Source organism: Schistocerca nitens, chromosome 4, assembly GCF_023898315.1.
Source record: "Schistocerca nitens isolate TAMUIC-IGC-003100 chromosome 4, iqSchNite1.1, whole genome shotgun sequence".
NCBI lineage: Eukaryota > Metazoa > Arthropoda > Insecta > Orthoptera > Acrididae > Schistocerca > Schistocerca nitens.
Window position 1 is genome coordinate 297,403,625 of NC_064617.1, and position 26,978 is coordinate 297,430,602.

The 26,978-nt window shown below is 43.3% G+C and overlaps 1 protein-coding gene across 1 annotated transcript in view; it reads left to right on the forward strand.

The window, feature by feature from the left end:
• Nucleotides 1-26,978, forward strand: part of LOC126253311 (ABC transporter G family member 23-like) — a 591,420-nt gene that overhangs the window by 369,496 nt on the left and 194,946 nt on the right. The window contains exon 4 of the mRNA XM_049954545.1: nucleotides 24,724-24,841. Within this exon, the coding sequence (XP_049810502.1) occupies nucleotides 24,724-24,841 (118 nt within the window). The remainder of the gene's footprint in view (nucleotides 1-24,723; nucleotides 24,842-26,978) is intronic.

Below are 26,978 nucleotides of genomic sequence, written 5' to 3' on the forward strand. Positions count from 1 at the left end.
GCACGTGCTACATCCGATACAAGTGCATTCGCTGCATGGAGCTCTCTAAAATTCGATTGCTGAACATATGGGTAAAGTAAGTGGAGAGTTTTATAGTTGACGTATCTACCTGGGAAAAACTTTCAATAGCCAAGATCACATAAATTAGTCCTTATTGTTGACAAGCTGTTCAGACAGTTGTAACTTTCATCTTCTAATCTTCAAAAATTTTTGTTGTTAAACGTGTTCCGTGTTCCATTGTGAGTTAGTACTTCATGCCATGTTGTCACTATGGTGGATAAAATGCAGCACAGTATACACAGATTTGTAGCCAATAGACATCCACACGAGGTGCTTTTTAACTATAAATAGTTTCACTGTCGACAAGTGTTATATTTTAATCACCATAATGACAACACAGAATGAAGTACTCACTCACAATGGATTTTTTTTAGGTCAGGTGGTGACGGCTACAAATGTCGAAAGTGGTTGTCAACAGTAACACTAATTCATGCGATCTTGGCTACTGAAATTTTTTTCCTACTAAAACACAAATCGCTCCTTCTAAGTTTTCAATATGAGAAAATTCGATGAAGTCTCTACTTTATATCAGGATCTATATTTCCAAATCCCCTCAGGCCCGAGTAACGTTTTGATTACAATCCTATTTTTATCGCAGAGACGCAAAACCATTTACCGACCACAGGTGCTCCATTTCTTATCGATCCCTTTTCGAACTGTCATCCTGTAATGAATCGCCTCCATCTGGATCTTAAACGCAGAGCTGAACGCCGACTGTGCCTCATGAGTAATGCAGCTCCAGTGAACTCGACCGGAAAGCGCGCTTCTTCTGCAGAATACTGCGTAAGTTTAGACGTCATACAGTCAGCTGCGAGACCTTGCATTCCGTCAGAAGCGTAATTTCAGTCGTAGTACATCGCATATTATTTGAAGGGCTTATTTCAATAGTGGTACAAGTCCATTTTTGTTCATTCTGAGATACAGAGTCCTAAAGTTAAATGAGCGCTGAAAAATCCGCAGTTGAGATACCAGAAATATTCAAGTATATATACTTGAATATTTCTGTTATCTCAACTGCAAATACACTTGAATATTTCTGGTATCTCAACTGCGGATTTTTCAGCGCTCATTTAACTTTAGGACTCTGTATCTCAGAATGAACAGAAATGGACTTGTACCACTATTGAAATAAGCCCTTCATTTGGCAAAGGAAAGCAAACAAAAAATTTCTTATAAATAAAATGTACAGTAATCAACACAGAACAAATACCTACAGTATCAGAAGACCTAATGCAGTGTGCTATCTTGCTACATACATACATAACACTAAATATAGTGAGTAGAACACATTTTAATAATTTACATGGTTCGCCATTTCCTTCCCTCCGACCCTATTCGTCAGTGTGTCAGATGCTTAGAGCCATAATGTTGATTACCGTTTCGAAGTATCTTCTTCTTATTTTATGGAAGTGACGCAGCCCTGATGCAGATGGGTAACCCAATTGTGTTTAATAACTGGACAGGACTGCGAAGTTTAGCGTCATCATCTAGAGGGTGTATCCTCTCGACAGTTTTCCATTTACACAAAGATATCCAGAAAGACAAATTTAAGGCATATTGAACAATAACCACTTCGCTCCTCTTGCAAGTACTTTATTTGACGACCAGTTTCTTAGCGTAGAAGCCATATCATCATGTTAAATCTGTCAAATTAAAAAACTGTTCGCTGCAATTGTGGCCGAATTACAGTTACGATCAGTAATCAGAAATATGGTGAATCATGACAAAGTTGCAACAACAGGACCGGACATTCCTTGTCTATGAATAAATGATGCAATAAGCGAATTAAACACCTGTCAGCGTATGACAAATCGAATTATTTTCTGCTCGTGGTTCTTTGTCACCTGTAATTGTTCTGTTACGTTATTGAGGGTAGCATCCTAATATTTTTTGTGTACGAATGTGACCACGCCATTCGAATTTCTATAGGTCATATCACCTCACTGCGCTTGGTAGACCCGACTTCCGCCATCGTCACGGTTTATCGCTTAGTCTATAGCAGGGAACTTTCTAGCCTGCATCTCAGTGCATCGCGGTCTGCTGTACTGTTGCTATGCCATTTTCACACAGATTTCCCCGTCAGTTATCGTCTTTATACTGTTTTTATTAATAAGTGGGTTCTTGTTGATACTTCCACGATTTTCATTAATTTTTAAGCACTCTGCATAGAGTGTCCCCCTATATCTAATGGTTAACAGGTTATGTTCGGCCTACTATCGTCCAGTTGGATTGATGATAAATGTTTTTAATTTTTAGTTTCTGACTTTGTATTTTAGCCCATTATTGGTATTTATTGCATTAGGTTGGGAGGATATTTCTTGTCGTTTCTTACAGTTTTTAAAAGAAATTTTAGGCACGCTTGAGGAACTGTGGACTTACCTCAAAATCCGATAATTGCGTCATTTATTCATAGACAAGGAATGTTCGGTCCCTTTCATGTTGCAACTTTGTCATGCTTCACCATGTAAGTAATTTGATTTTTTTTTTCATTACTGATTGTAGCTATAATTCGACCACAAATGTAGTGAACGCTATTTTGTAATTTAACGAATTCAACCTGATGGTATGGCTTATAGGCTACGAGACCACTCCTTAAATAAATTATGTACGAGAGCAGACAAGCGCTTATTATTCAAGACGTCTATTTATGGCTGCGGTTATCCATCAAATAAAATAGTGTGTAACAAATTTAAGTGATTGTCGATATATGCTGACGCACTAGCAAACAGCAAAGGAATCACATTTTGGGACCAAAGATGAAAAATAATAAACATATGTATTGCGAAATGGTTGTTAAAATACCGACTTTTTACGCAAGGGTCTTTTCTCAAAAAATAGCGCAAAAGGTGTAAAGCAAGGGGCAAAAACAATTTGCTTGCGTACAATGGTTACAAGTTACTATTGTTTTCAGGGATGTAAAAGGTTGTTATTGATTACCTTACAAAGAATAAAGCAACAACACTCGCAAGTAATCTGGTCGAAATAGATTAATACAGTGTGGTTCAAGACGGAAAAAAATCTCTCAACAGGACAATGCAGCAGCAGCGGATGCTTTGCTGATGAGGAAACTGTGGGATTTCAAGTCCGAACTGTTTGGAACCTTCAAGTTATTCAGCAGATTTGGAATTATGTGATTTACATTTGTCGCCACATTAAAAACAAAGTGACTAAAAAAATTTTACGCCAGCGGAGAGGCTGCAACGGTGAGAGACGGATAATTTGCAGACGTCCCAAAAAATCACTTCAAGAACGGCATTTACTAGCTCGGAAAACATCAAAGTGCATTATTGTAAAAGGCCTCTTTATGATAAGGGGGTTCACTTTATGAAAACAAAATCACTTTTGACGTAATAAGCGAAGTGTTTCACTGCCTTCACTCTAGTGGAAACAATGTCCTGTGATAAGCCACATATACCCGTACACGATAAAAAATCGGTTGGCCCAACGGGTCTGCCTAAAACAAGATGCACGAAGATTTAGAGCTCTTGTGCTATGCGTGACCGTACGGTAAAAGGTATTATGGCATCAACGTCGCATTCCATGAGAAAAATATCCCTTTCGTCATGAAGGCATGTACACAACCTTACGAAGATGATAAATAGCTCGAATTCAGCTGCTAGTAGTGCACTTACGAACCTGCACTGTAGGAATTTGCCGAAAAGTCATCGAGTAAAGCAGAATTGATATCTGGTCTTCCGCAAAGAAGTGTTACAGGCCCTCTGCTCTTTCTGATCTAATGATCAAATGATTTCGGAGACAATCTGAAAAACCATCTTAGACTGTTTGGGGATGCTGGCATTTACTGTCTGGCAAAGTCATTAGAAGATTAAAATCAAATGCAAAATTATTTAAACAAGATATCTGTATGGTGAGAAAAGTGGCAATCCATCTTAAATAACGAAAACTGTGAGGTCATCCACATGAGTAGTAACAGGAATCTCGCAGGTTCGAATCCTGCCTCGGGCATGGATGTGTGTGATGTCCTTAGGTTAGTTAGGTTTAAGTAGTTCTAAGTTCTAGGGGACTGATGACCTCAGAAGTTAAGTCCCATAGTGCTCAGAGCCATTTGCACCATAGTAACAGGAATCCGTAAATTACAGGACAAATCGCACAAATCTAACGGCGGACAATTCAACTAAATACCTAGGGACTAGAATTACGGACATCATAAATTGGTACAATCGCATAGATGTTGTGATGAAGAGCAAGCAAAGAATGCTTTTTATTGGCAGAACATTTGAAAAAGGCGACATGTCTGCTGAAGAGACTGCCTACACTAAGCTTGTCCGTTCTCTGCTAGGATATTGCTGTGCGGTATGGGATCCTTACCAGATAGAATTGACAGAGAACATCGCAAAAGTTCGTTTTGTATTACAGCGAAATAGGGCACAGAATGTCACGGATATCATGCACGACTTGGGGTGGCAGTCATTAAAACAAAGGTGTTTATTGTTGCGGAGAGATCTTTTCACAAAATTTCAATCTCCAACTTTCTCCTCAAAATGGGAAAATATTTTGTGGACGCCCACCTACATAGGAAGAAATGATCATCGAAATAAAATGAGATAGATCAGAGCTCGCACGGGAAGATTTAAGTGTTCGTTTTTCCCGCACACTGTTAGGGAGTGGAACGCCAGAGAAATAGTCTGAAAGTGCCAGGCACATAACTGTGAATTGCAGAGTAGCCATATAGGCGTAGATGTAGATTACCTAGATCATTACATGATATAGCTATGCGAACAATTTAGGAGAGTCACGTCCTATTTATAGTAATAGTCAATCAAGTGGTATCGTTGATTCCGCCTAGTCTGATATCCAGTGTACATCTAAGCTTGGTCTGTACGTCGTGCGTGTTGTGTTTCCACGACAAAGCGAGAGCTTGGCAGTCAGCCTCGCGTGTCTTCTCGGAAATACACCTGGGAAGTTCACTCCTGCGGTAGTGGTGAATGCGTGCGCCGCTTTCCAGATCGTCTATACCCTTCTTTTCTTCCAGTTATTTGTGGAACTTCTAAGAAGGTCGAAGAATACAAAGAGTAACCTCGAATTCATTAACTTCTTCAGATTACGAGGAATACAGAGGTCGAATCACTAACACGTATGTAGCATGGTCTATACCAGTTGGAGGATTTTTCAGTGGTTGTAACAATATTTTGCAGAGACTAATTCAGCCACTACGAGTGCTTCTGAACACCTTTTTGTCGGCATCAATGCGATGCTAAACAAGTCCTTAACGGTAGATCGTTTATAGACATAAAAATTCGCGCTGCCTTACTTGTTGTAAGTGAGGGCAATGAGAAAGCTTTTTTAATTACTCGTTTGCATTACAGAGCGCAGACGTCGGGCGACAGTTCAATCTTGAGGAGGATGTATTAAGTCATCCTTCGTGATGCTAATAAGTGCAGCAAAAACAAAAAAACAAAAAAAAAATGCGTGTGAAATCTTATGGGACTTAACTGCTAAGGTCATCAGTCCCTAAGCTTACACACTACTTAACCTAAAGTATCATAAGGACATACACACACACACATGCCCGAGGGAGGACGCGAACCTCCGCCGGGACCAGCCACACAGTCCATGACTGCAGCGCCTCAGACCGCAAGTGCAGCAATCCAACATAGATAATAAGTGATCCGAAAAAAAAACACGGATTTCAAAAACACACAGCCGGAAAGAAATTAGTACACCTGTTTAGAGGTTTCCAATTCACTCAAGATTTATTGTCGCAAGAGTGTATATGGAGTACATGAAATAATCATATTTATAGCTCAATAGCACAAGCGGTTCTGAGGTACCAGGCTTTGACCCATCCTGAAACACCCATATTAGTACGTGTTGTAGCCTTCACAGGCGGCATTGCAAGCGCTGACTCTGGCGTCCAATCGATCGTACTGCCCTGAGATAAGTTATGCCGCGCATTCTCAATTTGTTCACGTAGTTCTGTAATAGTTGCCAGCTAGTGGGTCGCAAGTGTCACTTCTCGTCCCAGCATATCCCACACGTGCTCGGCTGGAGACAAGTCCGGAGGTGGTGCTGCTCAGGGGAGTTGCTGAACGTCTTGCAGAGCACGCTGGGCTTCACGGGCAGTGTGTGGGTGAGCATATCCTGTTGCAACAAATCATCTTCCTTTTGCAAGAACGGTGAAATAATGGATCTAACTTCATTCTCCACGTACCGAGCGCTGGTTAGCGTTCAAATGGTTCAAATGGCTCTAAGCACTATGGGACTTAACATCTGAGGTCATCAGACCCCTAGACTTAGTACTATGTAAACCTAACTAACCCAAGGACATCACACACATCCATGCCCGAGGCAGGATTCGAACCTGCGACAGTAGCAGCCGCGCGGTTCCGGGTTGAGGCGCCTAGAACCGCTCGGCCACAGCGGCCGACGCTGGTTAGCGTCCCCACCAGGAACACCAAAGGCGAACGAAAGTTGTAGCTTATCGCACCCGAGGCCATAAGGCTTGGATTGGGGCAGGGTGTTTTGACGAATATGCTCCACAAGACAGCACTCGCCAGGTCTGTGTCGTACGCACAAAGACCATTACTTGAATTCAGGCAGCACATGCTTTCATCACTGAAGACGACGGTGCGCCATTCCATCTTCCATGTGATCCTCTGACGGCACCAGTGGAGCCTTACCTGTCGATGCTGTGGCACGAGCGGAAGGCGGGACAGAGGTGTGCGTGCCCGTAGTCCCACTGGTAATAAACAGCTCGCAACAGTTCGTGTTGACACGTCTAAGGTCAAAAGCCGTGTCATCTGTGCTGTGGTGGCTGTACGATCTTCCACAAGTAGTGTTATGACTATCCTGGTGAGCATCTGTGCTGTGTGGACGTCCAGAATCTCGTCTATAGGAATGAGAATGTTCACGTGTCCACTGCGACCAGCATTTATTTATTTATTTATTTACACGTCAAGCTCCGTAGGACGAAATTGAGGAGCAAATCTCCAAGGTCATGGAACGTGACAGTACATGAAATTACAACATAAAAGTAATAACAGATAAAAATAAGAATTCATGAACCCAAAAAAAAGTCAAGCCATAAGCTTAAGTAAACGGAGTCAACAGTACATCAAGAATCAGCATAATTTTTCAAGGAACTCCTCGACAGAATAGAAGGAGTGACCCATGAAGAAACTCTTCAGTGTCGATTTGACAGCGCGTAGATTATTGCTAAGATTCTGAATTCTGGTGGTAGCGTATTGAAAATGGATGCACCAGTATACTGTCCGCCTTTCTGCACAAGATTTAAGGAAGTCCGATCCAAATGTAGGTTTCATTTCTGCCGAGTATTAACTGATTGAAAGCTGCCTATTCTTGGGAATAAGCTAATGTTGTGCATCATTGCGCAACTGGCGTAGAACGTCCAATTTGTGCGGAAGTTCTCCGAAAGGACCATCCTGCCACTCTGAAGGCCACAATTTCATTCCCTTTCAAACTCGCTCAGTTGGCTGTAGGAAGCGCTGCTGCATCTGCATGGCATGGCTGCCTACTTACTTCACACGTTTGCACCACACTGAGCCTTCTCGCTGTGGGCATGCCCTATTAAAGGGTAGACACAGACAACGCTCTGGTAGCTATATCGCTGCGCTATCTGTTGGCGGAGGACGTTCAAACTATTATCAGTACATTACTATCCCCCAGATGGCACATGCGGTCATCAGGTCAAAATCTAAGTAGTCTTTCCAGGTGCATTGTATTGTATTGTATTGTATGTTAATCGGGGGCCTAGAAACGACAGAGAGGGTCCGTCCCTGCCGCAGCCGCAGTGGTCCACAACCCCATGAAAACTACCGCAGTCCATTTCACCCCTCCGCCGGCCCACACCGAACCGAACCACTCTTTCAGAGTTATTTTGCGGTTCAACCCTCCGTAGACACCTCCCCCCCCCCCCCCCCAGGGAACGCCTAACACCAGACGAGCGTAACCCCTATGTTTGCGTGGTAGAGTAATGGTGGTGTACGCGTACATGGAGAATTTGTTTGCACAGCAATCGCCGACTGTGTAGCTGAGGCGAAATAAGGGAAACCAGCCCGCATTCGCCGAGGCAGATGGAAAACCACCTAAGACCATCCACAGACTGGCCGGCTCACCGGACTCGACACAAGTCTACCGGGCAGGTTCGTGCCGGGGACCAGGTGTTCCTTTCCAATCTGGAAAGCCGTGCGTTAAACCGCACGGCTAATCGGGAGGGCATTTCCAGGTGTACTAATTTCTTTTCCCGACAGTGTAATGTTGCCTGACAAGAGTATGAAATAAACTCAACCTGTTAGTATATTTGCAAGTAGCAAAATAGAGGATGCGAAGGTTTGGCGGTGGGATGTGTAGAGAGGGAGGTGGAACTCAATTAACAAAATTTGGACACAGTTGGCAGTTGCAGACTATGTTGTAATTAGTACACACCGTCTTCAGTACCGGAGGACACCAGAAAACTTAACACCTTCCTCTTTACGACTGATGCTGTAGTCGTTTGGCAACCGGTAGTGCCACTCTGTGCGCTCTGTCGTACCGTTTGTGACTGCAGGGACGTGGGCCTTATCAAATTGACTCCTGTCTTATATTAACTCCACAGTGTCCGATCCTGCAACCGAGGTCGCTAGTTCACAATTGTGCTCTGCCGCTCGACACGGAGGTTTTCGGTTCGAACCTTTTGGTTGAAGTAATTTTCATCGCCATAGTTTGAAAGCCAAGGACAGGAGAGGTTGTGACGTGAGGTTTTAATGACCAGACTGCGCCAATTCCCTAGATTAATGCCAGACACCTCCGCATTGTCTCGCTTTTGATGGTGATGCCTCCATATAATGGGAGCGTTAAGCTCGGCAGTACTCGTTGTGCTACTCGAGAGGAATACGCTTTGTGCACCAGGTTCACCATCCAACTCCTCTCAATACAAATATAACCTCACACAACATCCGCACATTCGTGTCAGTCACCTACAGTCGACAGACAGATACGTCCAGAACTAGCACACGGCGCGGAAGCGACGCATTGTGGACGGAAGGAGAAAAAATCCTTTACGATTACGACCTTTCCTTTTTACTTTAGCCGACGTTCCAGTTGACCTGCTTCTTCTCTTCGACCTTGCCTGTCAGTTCCTCTTACTGTTTAGAACCATTATTCTGTCAACAGTATCCACATAAACGAGCCCTCGACTAATTCTGCACACTCCTGCTTTTTCATGCGGTTGTTGAGCGTCCGTTGCTGACCTTATATACACATACCTTTATCTTACTTGTAGGGTTTCACACAGTAGAGATACACCTTCTTTGTTATCCGATTAGTGGCGTCATTATTGAAAAGTGAAAAAACCTTTTCCACAGATGTTTGCATACCACTTTGACCACTCTGTGGTGAACCAGACACCATTCAGTAATTGCAATCCAAAACAGGAACTGGTATTTGACTTGTGCACTGAAAAGGAAATGCGCGTCACCCACCTTGGAACGAAGCTTCAATTTAGTGAATTTTGGAATTTCTACGGAAGGCAAAAGTAATTTCCGGTACCAAAGTCATCCCCCCAGAGTCTTAGAAGGGCCTGAGTACGGTGTACTGTATCTCCGAAACCTGTTATGTATCAATAAAACCAGCAAATACAGATGGTGGTGTTATCCTTACTACGTATAAGGCACAATAACAGCCATTGTACAAATATCCACCAGAAGAAGGACGAACTGAGAAAAAGCAACTGTGCTCTCATTACACATATATAGGGTATCAAAAATAATATTCCGTTTTATGAAAGGTGGTGATATGGACCGAAACAACAACGAAAATATCCAGTAAATATGGGCTCTAAAAGGCATGCCCTAAAAATTATGAGCGCTCGTCTTCAGTGCCGTGAAATATCTCACTTCTACTGTAAGCTCTTTCCCATCCTCATTTTAAGAGGTGATTATATGGACCAAAACAAGACAAAATGTCCAGTAAATATGGCTTCTAAAATATATATCTTAAGAACTACGAGCGCTAATTCATCTACGGTACTGTGAAACACATCTCCGCTACTGAAGATCTGCTCATAGCTCTTCAGGTATGCGTTTTATGGAAAATGTTTAATGAACATTTTTTATTTTCATCCGTACTACCACCTACCAAAATATGGAAGGCAAGAGTTCGCAGCAAAGGAGACTTGTTCCACAGTAGCGAAGGTGAGAGGAGTGCTCATGGATCATAAGATAAGATTTTTACAGCCCATGTTTAATGGACATTTTTGTCTTGTTTTGGTCCATGCTACCAACTCTCAAAACATGGAATATTTTTTAATATCCTGTTTATAAATGGATTTGTTATTAAAATTTTATGGTTTTTATTATAATCTGCATCTATACTCTGCAAACTACTGTGAAGTGCCTGATAGCTGGTACGTTCCATTCTACCAGTTCAGGCCTTTTGCCCGTTCCATAACGCGTGGAGCGCGGGAAGAATAACTGTTTAAATGCCTGTAATTAATCTAGCCTTGTCTTCACGATCTCGATTAGAGCTATGTGTAGGGAGGAGCGGGGGTGTAGTGTATTCCTAGAGTCGTCATTTAAGGCCGGTTGTTCAAATTTTCGTAGCGGACGTTCTCGGGATATTTTACGTCCATCTACAAGAGTCTGCTGGTTCAGGTATTTCATTGTGACACTCTCCCGTGGGTCAAACAAACCTGTGACCATTCGTGCTACCCTCTGTGTGCGTTCAGTCTCACCTGTTACTCCTACTTGATACGGGTCCCACACATTCAATCAATATTGTAGAGTAGGTCGCACGAGGGATTTGTAAGTATCTTTTGCATATTTATTGCGTTTCCCTTGTATTACACCAATGAACCAAAGTCTGCTACCTGCTTTACCCATGTCTGAGCCTAGGTGAACATCCCATTTCATGCCCCTACTAACTGCTGCGCCCAGGTACTTGTCTGTGTGAAACGATTCCAGCTGCGACTCACTGATATTGTATTCAAAGGACACTACTCTTTTGTTTTCTTTTGTGAAATACACAGTTTCACATTTCTAAATATTTAAAGCAATCTGCGAATCTTTTCATCACTTTGAAACCTTATCAAGGTCTGACTGAATATTTGTGCGGCTTCTTTCAGACTGTACTTCGTTGTACTTAACTGCATCATCTGCGAAAAATCTGAGGTTACTATTAACATTTTCCACAAGGTCATTAATACACAACACGAACAGTGGGGCAGGCAACACATTTCCATGGGGACCGCCCTACAAAAAGATCTTCAATCCAGTCACAAATTTAGCCTGATTCTCCATTCGACCGCACTTTTAATAATAAGCGCAAATGCGGTACTGAGTCAAACGCTTTTCGGAAATAGAGAAATACTGCATCTACCTGACTGCTTTGATTCGTGGCTTTCAGGATGTCATGTGCGGAAGGTGCGTGTCGGATTTTAGATTATTTATATTTTCGATATCCATTCTTGTTATGGAGAAGGTCGTTCTGTTCGAGATACCTCAAGTGCTATGTTCCAAGATTCTGAAACAAATAGGTGTCAAAGATATTGTACGATAGTTTTGTGGATAACCTTTGCTGCCCTTCTTGTTGATAAGTGTGAACTGCGCTTTCGTCCAGATGCCGGAGTAGTCAAACTAATGTACCTCGTAAATCTATCTCGTTCAGTTATATTTTATATTTTGTAATGAACCCAGATCACTGCACTGTTTATTTCATTGTGTGAAGCAACTGTACCTGATGAACTGGCTTTCCATGAATCTCATAAGAAATCTGCTCTCAAGTTTATAAAATTTGATGTCACCCATGGGCAAAGAAGTACTTCGATCCAAAATTTCATCTGCTACGAGCGAGCCACTGTGTGCAGTGAACTGGTCTTGAAGATGGCCTCCACAGACGAGGATAAACTGGTATTTACATCTACATCTACATAAATACTCCGAAATCCATCGTACGGTGTGCGGCGGAGGGTACAACTTTCTTAGGCCAACCGGAATATACTAATTTATAAGCGGTTAGAGACTGCAATTTAATATTCATCGCATGACATGCTTCCCTATGCCTTTCAATAAACTGAGTCCTATCCCAGCTAGGAACAAGAAATGTATCAGTAAAATCGAGCTCCGACAACCAATAGGCCCAACGAAACAACTTGAAATTAATTCAAATAAACTTTTATTACAATTACTTACAGGCTCACAGTCACTTTTAGTAATATAGGAGATGGTGCACCACACCTCTTATATCAGGTGTCAAGGGTATAAGTACAGATATTTCTGCTCGTGACTGAGGACGATGTAATGAACAACATTACATCAGTATTTACTTGATTTACAGAATAATAATTATAGCTATTAGCAGTAGTATGTTTTAAGACTGGTACCTTCACGTACATGTGCTAAGAGCAAATAATTAATACTTATTTTCGCCTGGGCAGCAGGCAAGTGTTGAAGTGTGGACATGTGGATGCAAAACGAATAGTCTCAGTGGTGGCCATCCAAAGAACATTCGGCCGTAAAGTTTGTGATCTGTTTGCGGGGGAACTGATCGACGCAGAGAAAAAAAAACCAACACTCTATTGTGTGTACATATTAAAGTACCACATATAAGAATATATCCACTTATACCCATTATACCCTGTATATTTGAAAAAATGATATATTACCATCTTGAGCTGCTGGTAAAATACTTTATTTACATAGCCAGTTTCAGTTATCTGACCATCATCAGATTCATAAAAGTATTAGCAGTTCCCTGTTAGCTGAAATATAGAACAGTTATCGTCAGGTGATAAAACCACCAGTTATACACTGTTATCATATCATAATGTAAATTATATATTGACGATATAATGTACATTACGATATGACAGCAGTGTATAAATCATGTTTTTATCACCTGACGATAATGTTTTTGCATTTTGTCTAAACCATGCTGTGAATACTTTTACGAACATGATGGTCAGACGGCTGAAACTGGTTGTTATAAATATAGAATTTTACCAACAACTCAAGGCAGTTTGTCGAGCAAACGCACTGGACCATAGCACAGCACAGCTTAATAATCTGAAAACATTTTCGACCATGGAAGATTAAATGTCATGAAAAGCACCTGTTTACTCAGGGAGGGATGGGGAGGAACAACTGGTCCTACTCCCTAGGGAAAAAACTCTTCAGAATCCGAACCCGCATACTTTCTCGCTGAACAGACGTACGAGGGGAGAAAAAACGTTTTAACTGCATACATAATTAATTGTTTCTATATGCCTGTCTACCGCCATAGTACTAATTGAAGTCTCCACACCACAGTACTGTACTACGCCTCAATAGGAACCAAAACGAATTGGCCCAGTCCACTAATGAAATAACCAACGGCATCCTGTTTTGCCTCCTCAAGTGGGGTACTACGGTAATGCAAACATAAAAAAATGTAATTACGTAACTTTAATTTTTCGAGGTAGTAATTAAAACATTATGAGTACTCTTCCAATAATTCAGTAGCAGTTTGAAGAAAGCGAGAACATGTAATGGGTTTTAACTAATAGGAATGCTGTGTACAACTATTTGTCCTGGAATCTTATTTCGTCACTCACGACGGAACTAAGATCTTTCATCACCATCTAGATCAGGTCTGCTCTTGTTCCCTTGTTCCACCAATGAATCACCTCGCTAACCCGAAACGCGCTGTTAAGTTAAGCATTCCAGTGTCGTGAAGGGAAGACTGCGAGCAGTAGCCATACCTGAGTAAAGTAACAGCACCACCACCATGTTCAGTACATTAATCAGTGGTAACTCAAGTCGACAGCGCTGTGCCGTCCTTAGATGCTTACGTGAACGTATTACATGAGATTATCCAATGACGAGCCAAAACGTTATCACCACCTGGTTAATAGCGTACTGGTCCTCCTTTGGCACTCAATACAGAAGCAGTTTCTGCATGGCATGGTTTCGACAAGACCTTGGTAGATTTTTGCAAGTATTTCGCACCAGCTGTGTACACACAGGTCACGCCAATTAAATTACGCGCCTTTGGTCTGTGGACACGGAGTTGACGCCCGGAAGCGTCCTAGAGCAACACTGTGAAACTGGTGACCAAGATATGAACAAGAGTTCACTGTCATGCTCGTCAAACTACTGTAGCACAAGCAGTTATCCTCCTGGATAAAAATGGAAGGAGAATCAGCATTGGTGGAATTTTTTGTTTTATTATCCGCGAAAACGATTTTCGGTCACTTAGTGACCATCCTCAGTGCTGTAATATACAATTAAAATTGGTAGGCACTGGTATCAACAAGCTTAGAGCGATCACATGTGTAAGTCTTAATTCCCGTCGTGCGCCCATAATGATGTCGGACACCTTATCGTACGAATCACCTAAGTACAAATGACAGCTCCGCAAATGTACAGCCCTTTTATACCTTGTGTGCACCATACTATCGCGATCTGTACATGTGCATACCGCTATCAAATGACTATTGTTACCCCAGTGTTGTTAAATAAAAATGTATCTATATCTGCCGCTGACTCATTTATGTAGTACAGTAATTTTATTTAGTACGATTTTATGAAAAGACGCGATTTCTGTTTTATTTCCTATTTATTATAGTACAGATTGCACAAGAGGCTAAATGCTTCCATTTAAGTTTTATGGTCTTTTATACTTTTAAAGTGATGCGAGATTCTATTAACAACAAGATAGTTGGATACAGCAGAAGACTGGAAAAGCAGTCGACCTTGGCGCAGCAAAAAGTTACGTGCATCGCAGCTTCGTCTTAACTGGCTTACAGGGACGACGGGAAATGTAAACATCGATTCCAGCTACGGCTATTAAGACAACGACTGCAGACTATTCCGCGTGCTATCGGGAATCATCGCATCAGCTATGGAGCGTAGAAAGTCGCGCCGAAAATTAAAACGAGAGTCTATTGGGAAACACTGACACTCCCGAAGCCATGAAATGTCTTATAAAAATGGACCTTTGTTGCCGTTAACTCCAGATGAAATTCAACGTACAGTAATGTTTCTCTAGAACCACTTTGCAGTGTGTACCCGTGCTCAAGGTCAATCTTTAGAGCACATGGTATGACAGCCATGATAATAAGGACACTTACTCTACCTTAGTTTAGTGTTTTCCTGCATTTGGTGTAGTAGGGTAGATGTTTGTGGAACCTCTTTTCCTGACAGCTGAATAATGGTTTTCGGCGCTGTTACCTTTATACTGTTTGATCAAATCCCATGATTGTTACGTCGTTGAAGTTCTCTCGGAAGCTTCTTTTAGATTCCGCAGAAAAAGCACACAGTTCCAATAGAGAAAAGGAACGAAGGTGTCGTGATTCCCCTATCTGATATGCTCATCGCTGTTTCTACCAAGACTGGCGATAATGAGTTAAAGAGTGGCAGTACGTCGCAGTGCACCAAATGGATTTTCTCACAATATTTTTTACTCAGTTTATGCTGAAAGGCGGTTGAGTTTCTCACGACTGATAAAGAAATCTGCAATTCTGTAGACTTACCTGATCCTTCACTGCTTTCCTTACACGGGATGCTAGAAAACGCAGGTTCATTAGCCAAGTAGCGTCTGAATCGCTAAGCTTCCTGAACACAGAGCACTTCCTCTTCAAGCCATTCATAAATTGTTTATTCAAAATGTCGAATACTTGTGCTGCCTCCCGATGATGTTCTTTTGCTTCTTGCAAGTCAAATGATATCTGTGTTTAACTAAAGATCGAAACTATCTTCCATAATTAATGTGTTTACGAAACTAAACTTATGCTCATGTGAAACGACTTTGGCATAGAAAAATAAACTTACCTTTCAACAGATTTTTCGCCTGTAGCTTTCGAAGTACTCTATACCTGCATACATATTCACTACGCAAATCACCTTACGGTGCATGGCCGAGGGTACCTTGTACTACTACTAGTCACGTCCTCTCCTGTTCACTCACAAATAGAGCGAGGGAAAAACGACTGTCTAAAAGCTCTGTACGAGCTCTCATTTCTCGCATCTTATCTTTGTGGTCCTTACGTGATAAGTAGATTGACGGCAGTAGAATCGTCCTGCAGTCAGCGTGAAATGCCAATTTTTCTAAATTTGCGCAGCATCGCCCTGCGTAAAGAGCATCGTCTTCTGTCCAGTGATTTCCATTTGAGTTGACGAAACATCCCCGTAATACTTACGTGCTGATGGAACCTTCCGTTGACAAACCTAGCAGCCCGCCTCTGAATTGCTTCGATGTCTTCCTTTAATCCGAGCTCGTAGAGGTCCAAAACGTTCGAACGGTACTTAAGAACGGCCGCACTAGCGTTCTATACACCGTTACGGACGAGCTACACTTTCCCGAAGTTCTTTCAATAAAGCGAAGTCGAGCGTTCGCCTTTCCTACTACCAACCTGACACTCTCGTTCGATTTCATATCGCTTTGCAACGTTACGCCTAAATATTTAATCTAAGTGATTGTGTCAAGCTGCACCCTATTAATCTCGACCCGTCCTCACAGCTTCAATTTTGCCAGTACTTCGTCTCCTACATTCCAAACTTGACAGAAACTCTTCTTCGGTAGGAGACGTGGTACTGGCAGAATTGAAGCTGTGAGGACGGGACGTGAGTCGTGCTTGGGTAGCTCAGTTGGTAGAGCACTTGCCTGCAGAAGGCAAAGGTCCCGAGTTCGAGCCTCGGTCCGGCACACAGTTTTAATCTGCCAGGAAGTTTCATATCTGAAAGATGTTTTCTTTCCCAGTATGGAGAAAAACCTGTACTATTGTTAGGTTCTTAGGGCTGTCAGTACCTAACTTAAAATTTACACCCAGTTTAATTACATAAGTGCATCGCAAGCATGCGAGACTGTAACCATCTCACCATAATCCAGAAGCAAGTCCCTTCAGCGTGGCCATCTCAGTATCACAAGACAAGCATCTGAACCAAAAATGTCGATACATCCTCACAGCAGCCAGCGGTAGGAGAGAGTGTCCAATCGAAAGTGATCCTTTTTCTGCCGACCACGCTGTCCCGCGAACTGATTCTGCCGCCAAGGTTTCATATTGGCTGACTCACGAAAAAGCTCGGACGACTTGCTGAGACCTAGCTCGCGACTTCCTCCTAGCGATATGTAGGGTGATTCCGTGATGATGTTACAAACTTTCAGTGGTGGTGGAGAAAGGTAAAAGCATTAATTTGAGGTAAGGGATCCTCGTCTGGAAACGACCGAGTCGAAAGCTATAAACTAAATTCTGCTGTTTCCTCGGACAGTGGAATACAGGTACCAATACTGTTGTTCTGGCGGCCGGCCGAAGTGGCCGTGCGGTTAAAGGCGCTGCAGTCTGGAACCGCAAGACCGCTACGGTCGCAGGTTCGAATCCTGCCTCGGGCATGGATGTTTGTGATGTCCTTAGGTTAGTTAGGTTTAACTAGTTCTACGTTCTAGGGGACTAATGACCTCAGCAGTTGAGTCCCATAGTGCTCAGAGCCATTTGAACCATTTTGTTGTTCTGGCGAAGAGGATGGGTACGAACCTCATTGAAACGTTGCGACAAGACGAAGCCACCACTCGTCTGATAACCCGAGAAGGACTCATCAGTGGAATACTCCGAGAAAGACTGCAATCGCATATAGTACTGTTGTTTCTAAGATTGTAGGACAGGCGATCCCAAAGAGTTCGGGATAATAACTCAACTCATCCAATGCAGATGGTGTACTGTGTACTGACATGAACAGACCTGGTTTATAATCTCTGCGCTGTAGTACACTGTAGTCTGTGTTTACAGGCTGATGTACTAACATCGATCGGCCATAAGCAAATTGGGTTGTACCCTGCGACGGAACTTGCAGACATGAGTTTCATGTCAGGCACGCAAATTGAAGCAGCAGAGAAGCGGGAAGTGTACAAGAACAAATATTCATGTAGAAATATTCGGTTCACACCATGTTTCCAAGACTGATCCAACGATTAAATGAAGCTGGTCACCTGTTTACGCAGCACAATGACCGAGGACAGTGAACTATGCGGACACCAGACGTGACGATACAGTGCTTGCTCGAGCGGATGAGGCGTCTGCAATCAGTACGTATGTGCATCGCAAGCATGCGAGACTGTAACCATCTCACCATAATCCAGAACCACGTCTCTTCAGTGTGGCCATTTTGCACGTGAAGTGAAGTTTTCGCAGAGTACTGTGTGGCGAGTAGTATGAGAAATGCCTACCATCCACAGAAAGTGCGTTCTTCGATTCCTGCCTTATTGCTGTGTCTTATAGTCGATCCTCAGTTTCATGCATATGTACCTTTCACGGATAAAGCCTGTTTCACCATAGACGGAATGCTTAATAGTGGCGGGGTCGATGACAATCTCAACTCTGTAATTATGGTCAGCCGTCAACACAGATTATCAGTCTACGCGTGGGCATGCACAGTCTTCGTCCCTGCTTGAATGCACAGTTGTACGCAGTGTTTATCAAGGACATACCACTCAGGATCCTGGAACACATCCCACTTGTTATTCGTCGACGGATGTGGTTCCAACATGATGGAGAACCATCTCCCTGAGGGTTCGTGAACGCCTATATCAGACATTCCCTGAAAAGTGGATAGGAAGAGGAGGTCCTGTTTCGTGGCCAGCACGTTCTCCTGATCCCACCCCACTCTTCTTCGTGCTGGTCCACGTGAAAATTCTTGCGTAAGAGGCGCCTGTCGAGACTGAAGAGGTTCTGCTGGGAAGAACTGTTGCTGCCTGCGACGCTGTTCTAACGGCACCCTGTATGTTAGAACGGGTACGACAAAACTTTGTGCGTCGATGCCATTTTGAACAACCGTTGTAAATGTAGCAACTTATGAAACTTGTTCAGGTAAATGGAATTCATTATTACTGTACCGTAGACATGGTATTTTCCGTCTCTCAGACATTAGGTTACGAGCACAGTTACTAATCCATTAACAGGAAAAATTATCTGCGGGTATTGGAGGGTATGCAGTGGGAATTCTGTACGTCGTAATCAGGATTCGGAAATGGGGGTCCTTAGTTTGACCGCTGCGATTTTTCATTTATACCATTCCAGTCGTCGTTTCCGGACTAGGGCATGTTATCGCAGATTGATAGATTTGCCCTTCTCGATCATCCCTGAAGGTCTTTAACATCAGGGAATCACTTTGTACTACTCCAGCAGACAGCTAGATTGTTTGACAGAGATTAGTGCCTATTGCAGTACGCATAAACAGCCATCATGAAATATGTCGAACAGCAAATGACTTTTACAATATATCAGGCCTAACAAAACTCTACCATCTAGTGAGCAGGATGTATGAGACAGACGAAATACCCTCAGACTTCAAGAAGAATATAATAATCCCAATCCCAAAGAAAGCAGGTGTTGACAGACGTGAAAATTACCGAACTATCAGTTTAATAAGCCACGGCTGCCAAATACTAACACTAATTCTTTACAGTCGAATGTAAAAACTGGTAGAAGCCGACCTCGGGGAAGATCAGTTTGGATTCCGTAGAAATGTTGGAACACGTGAGGCAATACTGACCCTACGACTTATCTTAGAAAATAGATTAAGGAAAGGCAAACGTACGTAGCATTTGTAGACTTAGAGAAAGCTTTTGACAATGTTGACTGGAATATTCTCTTCCAAATTCTGAAGGTGGCAGGGGTAAAATACAGGGAGCGAAAGGCTATTTACAATTTGTACAGAAACCAGATGGCAGTTATAAGAGTCGAGGGGCATGAAAGGGAAGCAGTGATTGGGAAAGGAGTGAGACAGGGTTGTAGCCTCTCCCCGATGTTATTCAATCTGTATATTGAGCAAGCAGTGAAGGAAACAAAAGAAAAAATCGCAGTAGGAATTAAAATCCATGGAGAGGAAATAAGGACTTTGAGGTTCGCGGATGACATTGTGATTCTGTCAGAGACGGCAAAGGACCTGGAAGAGCAGCTGAACGGAATGGACAGTATCTATAAGATGAACATCAACAAAAGCAAAACGAGGATAATGGGATGTAGTCGAATTAAATCGGGTCATGCTGCGGGAATTAGATTAGGAAATGAGACGCTTAAAGTAGTAAAGGAGTTTCGCTATTTGGGGAGCAAAATAACTGATGATGGTCGAATTAGAGAGGATATAAAATGTAGACTGGCAATACCAAGAAAGGCGTTTTGAGGCAGAGAAATTTGTTAACATCGAGTATAGAGGTAGGTGTCAGGAAGTCGTTTCTGAAAGTATTTGTATGGAGTTTAGCCATGTATGGAAGTGAAACATGGCAATGAATAGTTTGGACAAGAGAAGAATAGAAGCTTTTGAAATATGGTACTACAGAAGGATACTGAATATTAGATAGGTAGATCACATGACTAATGAGGAGGTATTGAATCGAATTGGAGAGAAGAGAAATTTGTGGCACAACTTCAGTAGAAGAAGGGATCGGTTGGTAGGGCATATTCTGAGGCATCAAGGGATCACCAATTTAGTATTGGAGGGCAGCGTGGAGGGTAAAAATCGCAGAGGAAGACCAAGAGATGAATACACTAAACAGATTCAGAAGGATGTAGGTTGCAGTAGGTACTGGGAGATGAAGAAGCTTGCACAGGATAGAGTAGCATGGAGAGCTGCATCAAACCAGACTCTGGACTAAAGACCACAACAACAACAACAACAACAACAACATCGTACTATGTGTTTCCATTTGCCCCGTCGCTATTTTAATATTAATATTACTCTCTCTTCGCTTCAAGGTACTGAACACTCTGTATATATACTTTTTTAATTGTTTGTGTGACAGTACATAGCATGAGCTGCCATTGTATGTTAGTTGGACTGATCCGTGCTTTTATCTGTAATACCCGGCCGCTGTGGTCGGGCGGTTCTAGGCGCTTCAGTCCGGAACCGAGCTGCTGCTATGGTCGCAGGTTCGAATCCTACCTCGGACATGGATGTGTGTGATGTACTTAGGTTAGTTAGGTTTAAGTAGTTCTAAGTCTAGGGGACTGATGACCTCAGATGCTAAGTACCATAGTGCTTAGAGCCATTTGAATTTGATCTGAAGTAATTAGAAAATATTTAATATTAAAACTGTAACTTAAGAATTTAAACAATTCGACTCAAAAGATCATTGCAATGATGAGTAAAGAAGCACGATGATCATGAAAAATTTAGAAGTAGCCATTAACTGTCAGTAGTCTCCTAGTTTTGCTTGGAGGCGTCTCGCATCTTACATAAGGGAGAGAACTTGGAACTCATTTCAATAATTTGCTGCAGTAGCCACGTTTTAGATGCTGCTGCGTCAGATATGCAGTATCATTTCCGGCGGCGACAGGTTTTCTGAGTCATGCGCCACTGTGCTGCCTAAGGAGTGGGTTCAAAATGGTTCAAATGGCTCTGAGCACTATGGGACTCAACTGCTGAGGTCATTAGTCCCCTAGAACTTAGAACTAGTTAAACCTAACTAACCTAAGGACATCACAAACATCCATGCCCGAGGCAGGATTCGAACCTGCGACCGTAGCGGTCTTGCGGTTCCAGACTGCAGCGCCTTTAACCGCACGGCCACTTCGGCCGGCCCTAAGGAGTAGGGGGGGGGGGGGAGGGGAGGGGCGAGTTGCCACAGAGTTGTTAGGAGTTCCCAAGCTGTTACTCGAAACGCTTTTTCCATTGCAAAAAAAGGAATTACAAAAAAAATCTAATGTGGAAAAACGACGGTAATATACATCTTGTCTTGGCTCTTTAACCTACTGGATTTAAAAAGTATCATTATTTGCTATTTTTCTATAGTTTACACCCTGGCACAGAGACAGCATTGATTTCCATGAGCCGGCCGGTGTGGCCGAGCGGTTCTAGGCGCTTCAGTCTGGAACCACGTGACCGCTCCGGTCGCAGGTTCGAATCCTGCCTCGGACATGTCCTTAGGTTAGTTAGGTTTAAGTAGTTCTAAGTTCTAGGGGACTGATGACCACAGATGTTAAGTCCCATAGTGCTTAGAGCCATTTGAACCATTTTTTTGATTTCCATGAATTGTTTTAGTTGTGTTTAGCATACGAGTCGACCTGATCTGCGACAAATTCTTGTTGCCGCGGCTTCTTAAAGTGGTTGTACTGAATGGTTTTTTCTAGCAAATGGATGTTCTGACTGATTTATCGCTAACAAATCCGTTCATAGCAAGTGGCGAACTGTAAGGACGCCTTCATTTCCAACAGTTAAAAATGGCCGGTGGCGATAGAAAGTCGCCACTCTTTTTTCGAGGATATCTACGTAAAGGGCGTCGCAGAACTACAGTTACATCTACACATACAATCAAATTCTGCACTCATCTTATTGTGTTTGCCGGAGATTGCTTCTGAAACCACAGTCTCTTCGCCTCTTTTCGAATTTCGAGTGGAACATGAGGAAAACCTGTCTCTAGGCTTCCGTATGAGCTGTGATTTCTCTGAGTTTCCCAGCATTATCATCTCACTATGTATGTATGATGTAACGGGTGTAAGTGCAAATATTTCTATTGGTGGTTGAGTACGGCGTACTGAACAACATTCCATCAGTATTTACGTCATTTGCAGTCAAATAATTATAGCTATTCCAAGTCGTAGATTTTTAGGTTGGTTAGTACCTCCAAGTACATACGGCAAGAGCAAGCCATTAACGCTCATTTCCCCTGCGCAGCAGATCAGGTGTTGAACTGTGAACGTGTGAACGCAAAAGGGCAATTCTGTTCTTATAGGCGTAGTCGATTTAGCAATTCAATTACGACCATACAAAAACATCAAGTCATAAAGTTTGTCACGATTTTGTGGGAAAACTGTTCAACGCAGAGAAAAAACAACCAAGACACTGATTTGTGTACACATTAAAGTACCACACATAAAAATAGCTGCACTTATGCCTGTCTAGACGACGCAAAGTCATATTTTGCTAGGCTCTTCTTAGAACACTTAGCGAGATGGCACAGTGGTTAGCACACTGGACTCATACACGCGAGAACGACGATTCAAAACCATCTCCGTCCACCCAGGTTTTCTGTGGTTTCCCTAAATCGCTTAACAGAAATTTGCCTGGATAAGACCTGGCTTTCCCCACTATTCCTCAAGTCGAATGTGTTGTCAGTGTTTACCCATTTTATCGTCGAGCATAAGTTGCATCATAGTCTTCCATTTTCCCTCCATACTGAAACACTTTGCTTTTAATACAATTAGTTTTATGTGGTCGTTCCAATATACAGGGTACCCAAAAGTACGTTACATTTAAAAATACTATACTTCACGCAATAATGTAAATAGACAGGTAAAAATTGACACACACGTTTGAAATGACATGGGGTTTTATTGAACTCAAAAAAGTAAACAAAATGACCGACAGATGGCGCTTCATATGGTACAAAGGCAATAATTAGCATAACAAGTGAAACTTCCTGGCAGATTAAAACTGTGTGCTGGACCGAGACTCGAACTCGGGACCTTTGCCTTTCGCGGGCAAGTCCTCTACCAACTGAGCTACCCAAGCACGACTCACGCCCCGTCCTCACAGCTTTACTTCTGCCAGTACCTCGTCTCGTACTTTTCAAACTTTACAGAAGCTCTCCTGCGAATGGTTCCTGCATAAAAGTCGCACCTTCCAGCAGGTATTTATCAACGGCGTCGCTGACGTGTTGCTGTCCAGAGCTATCTGTTTGTGCACTCGTTTCGAATTTCAATAAAACCCTATGTCATGTCACGCATATTTTTCAATTTTTACATCCCTACCTACATTCTTCCGTGAATTCGTGCACTTTCAAATGTTAACGGACTTTTGGGTCATCCTACAGGACGTTCAGAACGCTTATTCAAAAACGTTCTATGGCTGCATAAAAAAATTTCATTCTTGCTGCATCAAATCTGAGTAAAGTCTCAACCTTTCAGCGGAATCCTCCGTCGTCTCTCTCCCTATCCAGTTAAGTAACTCACTGAAATATCTTTGACTAACCCTGACCGGCAACTAATGTGGAAATCTTACCTACTAACCATCCAACAGCCTAAAACTATTAACAGACCGAACTTTGTGTTACACTCTTCCACTATTCTTCACACCTACCAAACCCTAATCCGACCCATTCTACGCTATGCAAATGTTACATGGATCTCCAACCCACCAAAGTTCTATAGCTCCTTCCAAATCCTCAAACACCGTGCACTCTGTCTCACTTTCTGGGTCCATTTGCCTTCCCCCAAATGGATCCTCTACCGTATTATCAAATTCCCACCCCTCCTCATCCACATTGAGCATCTCTGCACCTCCTTTACTATATACAAGCTACATTCCAATAACCCGATTGTCTCGCCTCTGATTACCACCCTCGTATGTTGCTGCGCCTTTGCAAACACATCCCTCTATTCCTACACCCACAAATACTCCATATCCTGTCTAACGCAACTTCAACCAAGTCTTCCTTCCACACAATGAGATCCACTCCAATATACATCCGCCGGCCGAAGTGGCCGTGCGGTTAAAGGCGCTGCAGTCTGGAACCGCAAGACCGCTACGGTCGCAGGTTCGAATCCTGCCTCGGGCATGGATGTGTGTGATGTCCTTAGGTTAGTTAGATTTAATTATTTCTAAGTTCTAGGGGACTGATGACCTCAGAAGTTAAGTCGCATAGTGCTCAGAGCCGTTTTTTTGTCTGTCAACATTTTACGCTACTGTTGGTGTGTACGCACAATAGTTAAGAATGTGGATGCGTGTTTCTGTTTTCCAGAAGGCTCCAAGATGCAGAACGCGGTGGTGGTGCGTGGAGCCTGCAAGCAATACGGTCGCGGCTCTCAGAGCCATCTGGTGTTGGACAACCTCAACATGACTGTAGCCGTCGGATCCATGTAAGTGGCGCCTTCCCTCTGAGTGTACGCAATTATTTTTCCAAGTTTATCTTGACTGCTGCACAGTTGTTTTCTTACAGACCTGACTACCATCGAGTTCGCCCAGAGATTCAGAAACATTGCAACAAGACGATAATTTGTCTCTATTAATGTTCAAATAATAAGGTATTCTTGGTCACACAGTCGCTAAAATCAGTAACGTAGCAAAATTACTACCAACAAATAGTCACTCGCATTCGGCTATTGGTTTAAATACTCGCTCTCAACAACTCATAATCTTGAAACTTCCTCGCAGACCAAAACTGTGTGCCCGACCGAGACTCGAACTCGGGACCTTTGCCTTTCGCGGGCAAGTGCTCTACTGGCAGAAGAAAAGCTGTGGCTACCGGGCGTGAGTCGTGCTTCGGTAGCTCAGATGGTAGAGCACTTGCCCGCGAAAGGCAAAGGTCCCGAGTTCGAGTCTCGGTCGGGCACACAGTTTTGGTCTGCCAGGAAGTTTCATATCAGCGCACACTCCGCTGCAGAGTGAAAATCTCATTCTGGAAACATCCCCCAGGCTGCGGCTAAGCCATGTCTCCGCAATATCCTTGCTTTCAGGAGTGCTAGTTCTGCAAGATTCGCAGGAGAGCTTCTGTAAAGTTTGGAAGGTAGGAGACGAGGTACTGGCAGAAGTAAAGCTGTGGGTACCGGGCGTGAGTCGTGCTTCGGTAGCTCAGATGGTAGAGCACTTGCCCGCGAAAGGCAAAGGTCCCGAGTGCGAGTCTCGGTCGGGCACACAGTTTTGGTGTGCCAGGAAGTTTCATATCAGCGCACACTCCGCTGCAGAGTGAAAATCTCATTCTGGAAACATCCCCCAGGCTGTGGCTAAGCCATGTCTCCGCAATATCCTAGCTTTCAGGAGTGCTAGTTCTGCAAGGTTCGCAGGAGAGCTTCTGTAAAGTTTGGAAGGTAGGAGACGAGGTACTGGCAGAAGTAAAGCTGTGGGTACCGGGCGTGAGTCGTGCTTTGGTAGCTCAGATGGTAGAGTACTTGCCCGCGAAAGGCAAAGGTCCCGAGTACGAGTCTCGGTCGGGCACACAGTTTTGGTCTGCCAGGAAGTTTCATATCAGCGCACACTCCGCTGCAGAGTGAAAATCTCATTCTGGAACTCATAATCTTTATCATTATAACACAGGGTGTTAAAAAAAAGAGGCCAATTGCTTGAGAGGTGATAGTACTCATCGAATCAAGAAAATAAGTCCAATAAACATGGGTCTGGAAATGCATACTTTCTGCGATAAACGCGGGTTTTGCTGGAGGTGTTCAACGTGGCGTCCATTCATAACAATGCATCGTTCTGCCCTCTCTCTTAACAAATGATGTACCATTTGAAATTTACCCGGTTGTTGCACCTGTTGGCATACATTGAAGACCCTACCCTGTAGTGTCCGCACATTGTCGATTGGCTTGGTGTGGACCAATAACGAATTGCCAGGCTAAGATGTGTCTCCCCCCCCCCCCCCCAAATCCAGCGCTCCAGAAATGTCTGCGTCACATGCTTGTGCACATTGTGACGAAAGTGTGCTGGTACGCCATCATGCATGAACCACGTTTGTATTCGTTGCAGCAAAGGCACAGCCACCAGGAAGGTAGACAATACTGTAATCAGAAAGTCCAGATAATGCACCCCAGTTAATCTTTGTGGTAGCACGTATGACCCTATTGATCTACCGCCAAGTATTGACTGAGAATCGGTGTTGATGCCATCTTTCCTGAATTGCTAGGGGGATTTACATCTGCCCGTATCTGCTGGTTATGGAAATTCACAACACCATCTCTTGTGAACCCTGCCTCATCGGTAAACAAAATCTTGGATGTGAACAGTGGACCTGCGGCACACTTCTGCAACAGCCATTGATAGAACCGCCGTCTGCCATGACGATCATGTGATCTTAGGGCCTGAATGCGCTGCAAGGCCCGCATCTCGTGGTCGTGCGGTAGCGTTCTCGCTTCCCACGCCCGGGTTCCCGGGTTCGATTCCCGGCGGGGTCAGGGATTTTCTCTGCCTCGTGATGGCTGGGTGTTGTGTGCTGTCCTTAGGTTAGTTAGGTTTAAGTAGTTCTAAGTTCTAGGGGACTTATGACCACAGCAGTTGAGT